The 7,425-nt window shown below is 40.0% G+C and overlaps 1 protein-coding gene across 2 annotated transcripts; it reads right to left on the bottom strand.

Annotated features, from left to right (window-relative positions):
* Positions 1 to 1,658: 1,658 nt before the first annotated feature.
* Positions 1,659 to 6,786, bottom strand: p2ry12 (purinergic receptor P2Y12). Of its 2 annotated transcripts, none has more exons than XM_001921929.9 (2): positions 6,735 to 6,786; positions 1,659 to 3,020 (listed from the first exon to the last, which is right to left on the bottom strand). In XM_001921929.9, exon 2 carries the CDS (start codon positions 2,986 to 2,988, stop codon positions 1,951 to 1,953), a length of 1,038 nt encoding a protein of 345 aa, XP_001921964.2. In that variant the 5' UTR covers positions 2,989 to 3,020; positions 6,735 to 6,786; the 3' UTR covers positions 1,659 to 1,950.
* Between the last annotated feature and the right edge of the window lie 639 nt (positions 6,787 to 7,425).

Genomic DNA, 7,425 nt, shown 5'->3' with positions numbered 1-7,425 from the left:
AACGAGTTCATAACAGGGTGAGAACGTGGTGAAATCCGAAAACGTGGTAAAGAAATCAGACGAGGGCTTTTCTTTTTCTAGACGCTTTTCTAAGTTGTTGCTCGAGTTTAGGAAAGTGAGCGGGCGGGCGGGACAATCAGTAAAACTGGTTGGGTTTAGGGAAGGAGGAAGGTGGGTCAGCCGATTGGCCGGTTGCGCAGTCAATCATTCGGTCAGTCAGACAGTGGCCTCTGGTGGGTTCACCCAATAACAGCGCAGGCGCGAACGGCACTCGCAAGACATTCGAGATACGACAAAGCGCACACAGCGGCGTCTTGCGTATTCGCGAAAACAAAAACTGCAGAAATACGTACCTCTCCGGACGTATTTTGCGGTCTCCAGAAACATCAGCTGGACTACGTTTTCAGAATGAGCCTAGGTTGGTTTGTTTCCATCTTGTTTTAGGGTGCTTTCACACCTAGACTTTTGTTTTGGAACCTGGCCCGTTTCTCCAGTTAGCGCGGTTCGTTTGGCATATGTGAATCCAGCAATCACACTCTGATCCACACCAAAACAATTGGTCCGAGATCGCCTGAAGGAGGTGGACTCGGCTCAAATGAAACGAACTCTGAAGCGGATTGATTGTAATGAGAAAGCTATATGATCCAGTGAACTTACGAACCAGCCTATGTTACAGTGTATTATGGATATGTAATCGGCATATATGGCTATGTGAATAAGACAACCCGGGCTCATTGTGGAAACGTAGCCCCGCGGACGTTTCTGCGGACCGCGATTTACGTCCCGGGAGGTATGTATTCGAGCGGTTTTTGTTTTCGCGAATCCGCGAAAGGCCGCTGTGCATGCTTTTTCGCGTCTCGGGCGCCTCTCGGGAGCGCGCGCCATTTGCGCCCGCACCGTTCTCCCACGAAAAGCCGCCGACTCGGCCGCCCTCCTCTTCCTCCTCCTTCCCTAAACCCGAGCAACGGTTTGCAAAAGCCGTCCAGAAAAAAAAAAAAAAGCAAAAGCCCTCGTCTTTGATTTCGACCAAGTTTTCGGATCCCGCCGCATTCTCGGCCTTATTTTTCGGATTCCATTTTTCGTCTTACCTGATTTCCGGAACCGCTGTTCCCTGGACTCGATCCCGGTCGTCGTCCACCATGGCCGGCTCCTCCTCCTCCTCCAGGGCCTCCGCTCCGCCGACGCAACGCTGTGAGCTAAGCGGACAAACTGGTTGCATCGGGAAAGCCCTCCACTCGGAGGCGAGCCGTCGGCCGGCGAGCGCAAAGAGGAGGGGCGGAGCGGCACCACACCGCCCCGCAGCGTTCGCTTGAAAAAACTAAACGCGCCCTTTACGTACCTCCGGCCACGTAAATCGCGGTCTCCAGAAATGTCCACGGGGCTACGTTTCCAGAATGAGCTTGGGTTGGAATAAGAATTATGAGTAGGGCGAATGTCATTACTATCAGTAAATGTGAGTTTCATGTTACGAAAGTGAAAGCATGCTGAAATATTACAGAGAGCTGTTTATCCGTTATGAAAACTGACTGGTTCTTCGTTTATCAATGGGGTAAGAAAAATATTCCTGGAAGTCAAAAGGAAAAGCGAGATCCTTTTTCTTACTCCATTAGCAGATTATTTTGCTTGTTTAAAGGAAAAACTGACTTAATTTTAGCACATTATTTCTAAAAACAAGACAACATGTTTTGCTTGTCTAGAAAATGCTTCTTGATATAAGAATTTTTAGATATTTGGACTGGAAAAAAAGACAAAAAAAATCAAAGTAAGGAAAGCTTTTTTTGCAGCATAACATCGACATTTTTCTATTTTAATTCAACAGGACCTTTAAGAACACATCAACCTCTGACCGGAAGTGTATCTGTGGTTGAAAAACACTTGCCCATTGTATAATTGCATGTTTACAGAACAAGCCCCAGTGTTTTTCCCATGTGTGTGTCCGTGTTTTGTCCATCATGTCAGTGCGTTTCCCTGTTGATCGCCGGCCGAATCTGTCCCGAGCTCCCTCAGGATCCTGCAGCGTCCCGGAGCCAATCGCATCACATTAAACAGCGACGACCTGAAGGACTTGCAGAGGAAGAAGTAGATGAGCGGATCCAGCACAGAATTGAGAGAGGACAGCCACAGCGTGCTCTCCTTCAGCTTGAAGAAAAACAGCTTCTGCGGGCAGCTGAACAGGAGGGCGCGCGTCTGGCTGATGGTGTAGGGCACTCGCGCGAAGTGGAACGGCACAAAGCAAATGAAAAACACGGCCAACACCAGGAACACATTAACCTGGATGTGTTTCTTCTTGCTTTGCGTCCCACGCGGAGACCTCGTGCGGGCGTACGACTTGTAGAGCTCTCTGGAAATAAGCGTGTAGCATATGATCACGATTATAAGGTTTCCCCAAAAGATGACCTGGCATATATGATTGACCACCTCATGCCACCGCAGTCCGAGCTCAGTTTTGAGATCGCTGCATTTGAAGCGCTCTCCAATATTCGGACGACTGGTTAGGATTACATTTGGGAGCGAAAGAGCCAGGAGAGACGTCCAGATGACTCCCGAAAGCAGTTTTCTGTGCAGTAGACGTTTGGGGTTGGTGCCTACGAACGGCCACATGGTTTTTCTGCAGCGATCGATGCTGATCAAACCGAAGAACAGGATGCTGATGTACATGGTGAGGTAGAAGAGCACGGAGGACACGCGGCACACAAAAATGCGGATGCCCACGGACGCTACATTGGCATCGGATAATATTTTAAAGGGGAATGTGAGGGTCATGATGATGTCGGCCACCACGATGTTCTTCAGGTAGATGATGAAGTGGGATTTGCTGGGGATCCGGAGGAAAACCCAAGCCGCCAGAGCGTTCAGAGATAATCCCAGGATGAGGAGGATGGAGTAGAGGACGGGGAAGACGATGGTTTTCAGAGCGCCGTCTCGAGAACAGGATGAACTGTTGGAGACGCTGCTGTTGGAGAAGCTGAGCTGCGTTGTTTGCTCCATTGATGAGTCCTGCTGGGTGAAGTAATGAAGTCCTGAATGAAAGAATGCATAATGAAATGATGAGTCCTGAGACTGTTTTAGTCAGGTGTGTGAACAGAACCCAGACGCAAATCAGCAATACAAAATAAAGTTTATTAATTAGGAACAAAAAACTGGACACAGAGCCCAGATAACAGCCAAAAGGGCTGAAAAAAACAACAAGCCCATGGTAGGGTAAATAGTCATTTTAAGTAAAACAAAATAAAACCAAAGTGGACAGAAAAACAGACAAGCATCTAACTACATGTAGCATGAGAAACGAATCAGCCCAGACAACAGCAAACTGGGAGAATAAATAGAGGGGCAAACAAAGTCTCAAACGAGGAGCTCAGGTGAAACAAATTAACAAAATGATAATGAGTTAACAAGACAGGCGGGGTCTAATTAATAGACAAATGAGCACATGTGGAAAAGACCAAACACAAGCCATGTGCTGAACACAAAACAAATTACAGACATAAGTACACAGCTCAAGATGACTTGACGCTGTGCGCTTACAACACAGAAAAAAATACATTGTTCAAGCTAACTCAAACCAATGCACTCACAAAGAGAAAACAAACAAGAGTGTAAGAAAGTAAGAATGAAAGTAAGAATGAAATAAACATAAGACAGAACCATGACAGTTTTGAGGGAGTTAAACAATAACAATGCTCCTAACGCATTTCTTGATTTACATTTTTATACGTCAAGGTATGATTGAATTGCCTCTTGTTACAGCTAGAAAATAGTTTAACAACAAGCAGGAAATGTTCATGGGTCAATGGCATCACTGGATTGAAATGGTCTATAATAACGTGCACTGCAAAAAAAATGTGCTTTTTACTTAGGGTTTTGGCTTGTTTCTAGTCCAGATATGTAAACAGCCTTAACCTCTTAAAGCCCAAGGTGTTTTTACATGCATTTTTTATTTCTCTTGGCTATTTGGGTTTATTGGAACCTAATTAGAATAAAAATCTAAGTATTATCTTTTGATATGATGTACTTTTAGAGAAAAATGATGTCCATATATGTGGACTCGTGATCCCAATTTACATAAAACACTTTTTCCTGAATGTTTTTAATGCATATTTAACATTAGACATTTTTTTAAAACTTTTTTTTTGACTATTAGAGAGTAAAAATAACCTTTTTTCCCCATTTTGGACAGTTAAAAATAGGATTCGGGACATTTTGAGCGATGTAAACAGTAACAATGGTCCTAACTTATTTCCTGATTTACATTTTTATTTCCATAGCTTCCGAGAATCCAAAAATGTCCACATATTGATAAATAATGTTATGATAGCTGTTTTAACGTCAAGGTATGATTGAATTGCCTCTTGTTACAGCTAGAAAATAGTTTAACAACAAGCAGGAAATGTTCATGGGTCAATGGCATCACCGCATTGAAATGGTCTATAATAATGTACACTGCAAAAAAATGTGCTTTTTACTTAGGGTTTTGGCTTGTTTCTAGTCCAGATATGTAAAAAGCCTTAACCTCTTGAAGCCCAAGGTGTTTTTACATGCATTTTTTATTTCTCTTTGCTATTTGGGCTTATTGGAACGTAATTAGAATAAAAATCTAAGTATCATCTTTTATGATGATCTTTTATGATGTACTTTTAGAAAAAAATGATGTCCATATATGTGGGACTTGTGGTCCGAATTTACATAAAACACTTTTTCCTGAATGTTTTTAATGCATATTTAACATATATATTATTAAATATCTTTTGACTATCAGAGAGTAAACATTTTTTGTCCATTTTTGGACAGTTATAAACGAGGGTTTGGGACATTTCATATGCTGCAAAACATCTGCAGGATGACACCGTATGTCTGTAACAAAATATAAAACATTCAAAGTATTTTAAATAGACACTTATATTATAATATTTTTGCTGCTTCTTCAAACTACTTATTTAAAATAAGCTGAATCAACACAATTCCTAAGGGTTTTTGTGGGATAACTTCATTGTTTTATGTTCAATCAACTTAAATTTGGAAAAACAATAAAGTTAACCTAATCGATTTGTGTTTAGACAGCATGAAGGAATTGTGTGGAACCCAACTTTTTTTTTTTTTTTACAGTGTAAGCCCTAGAAGATTAAATCAAGTGTTTATAAAAATATTATTTAGAATATATATTATTTTAAATATAAATAAAAATTTTATTAAAAAAAACATACAACTGAAGTCACAATTATTCACAATCACCGTCCTTTTTCCCATTATTTTACAAATGATGTTGAACAGATTCAGAAATTGTTCACAGTATTTCCTCTAATATTTGTTCTTCTGGAGAAAGTCTTAATTGTTTTATTTCGCTAGAATAAAAGCACTTTTAAAAGTCATTTTAAGGTCAATATTATTCGCCCCTTCAGCAATATTAGTGTTGGATTGTCTCCAGAACAAACCACTGTTATACAATGACTTGCCTAATTACCCTAACTTTACCCTGATTACCCTAGTGAAGCCTTTAAATTAAGTTATTAAATTATTATGTGTGAACAAAATACAAATATACAAGGGGGCTAATCATTTAGGAGGGCGAATAATTCTGACTTCAACTGTAGGTGAGTGTTTGGGTTATATCAGCTTTTAGGACAAACATGAATTTGAGGTATTTACCTTGTACACTTCAGCTTCAAGTACAGTAATACACCAGAAAATGGTTTTCTCACTCTGGTATGTTGTCTAGTTTCTAGTGCAAATATTTTTAAAAATTCCTAAATCAAAAAGCATTTACAAGACAAGAAATTTTTCGTCCTGGTTTGAGAAATAAGTCAAAATGAAGTGAGTTTTTCCACTAAAACAAGCATTTGTAAGTCGCTTTGGTCATTTGTAAGTTGCTTTGGATAAAAGCGTCTGCTAAATGACTAAATGTAAATGTAAATGTAAATGTAAATAATCTGCCAATGGCTTAAGCTAAGTAAATTTGTGTGAAAAGGAAAAACTAGATTATTTAGCTTACAACATTTTGGTTTTGTTTCTTTTGTTCCAAATATCTAGAATGTCTTAATTCAAGAAGCGTTTTCCATTCATACGTTTTCTTTTCGGCTTAGTCCCTTTAGTAATCAGGGGTTGCCACAGCGGAATGAACCGCCAACTTATCCAGCATATGTTTTGCACAGCGGATGCCCTTCCAACTGCAACCTATCACCGGGAAACATCCATACACACTCATTCACTATGGACAATTTAACTAACCCAATTCCCCTATACCACATGTCTTTGTACTGTTGGGGAAACCGGAGCACCCGGAGGAAACCCACACCAAGACAGGGAGAACATGCAAACTCCACACAGAAATGCCAACAGACCCAGCCGAGGCTTGAACCAGCAACCTTCTTGCAGAGAGGCAATCAAACTGCGCCACCATGATGCCCATGAACATTTTTTTGCACTGTAAATTAATTAGATTAACTTGGCTAGTTAGTTTAATTATGCAAGCATCAATCAAGAAACATCATTTATTAATGAGGCTTAAAATTTAGTTTTTATTTGTGAAATTATTTTATTCATTTTGTTAACCACGCCTGCCAGAATGTAATGAATTCAAACATTCAAAACTTTCATTATTTGACACATCAATCAATTACTATCAGATGATAATAAATTATTAATACTCAGAATTAAACAGTCTACAAACAGTGACGTTCCACATGTCTTCTTCAAGACTGAGGTGTCGTGTAATGTGTTGTATAAAACTGAACACTCACCAGCCTCAGAAAGACCCCCAGAGCCAGTGCGCTGAGCTGTTTTGGAAATGCTTCATGGTTTAGTTTACATTTCTTTTCATAGAGCTTTCTGAAAGGAAACGAATCTTACTTTCTACCTTCTGCTTTTTTTGGTTCCTGCCATGCAGACACAAGGAGAAGTTTAACACTGTCTAAAAGCTGCGGGTGACGTCAGCTGTGTTTGTGCTGACCAAGACAAACACACACCAGCCTACAGATGACCCTTAAACCACTGCAGAAAACACGTCTCGACTCCTATTTAAAATGGATTTTATTTTTATATGCATCTAATATTTTTCACAATCCATGTTGGTTAATGGTTAGTGGATTTAATCAGATGAAAGATATGAAGATGGTGTATTCACAATAATTAATTCATAAATATTCACCCTTCACCTGATTTCTCCTACACATTTCTAAACATGATATTTTAATAACTCATTTCTAGTAACTGATTTATTTTCTCTTTGTCATGATGACAGCACATAATACTAGACTAGATATTCTTCAAGACACTAGTGTTCAGCTTAAAGTGACATGTAAAGGCTTCACTAGGGTAATTAGGGTAAAGTTAGGGTAATTAGGCAAGTCATTGTATAACAGTGGTTTGTTCTGGAGACAATCCAACACTAATATTGCTGAAGGGGGCGAATAATATTGACCATAATATGGC

This window comes from Danio rerio, chromosome 15, assembly GCF_049306965.1.
Source record: "Danio rerio strain Tuebingen ecotype United States chromosome 15, GRCz12tu, whole genome shotgun sequence".
Classification (NCBI taxonomy): domain Eukaryota; kingdom Metazoa; phylum Chordata; class Actinopteri; order Cypriniformes; family Danionidae; genus Danio; species Danio rerio.
The sequence above is the reverse complement of the archived record's forward strand: the minus strand, read 5'-3'. Positions and strand labels throughout refer to the sequence as shown.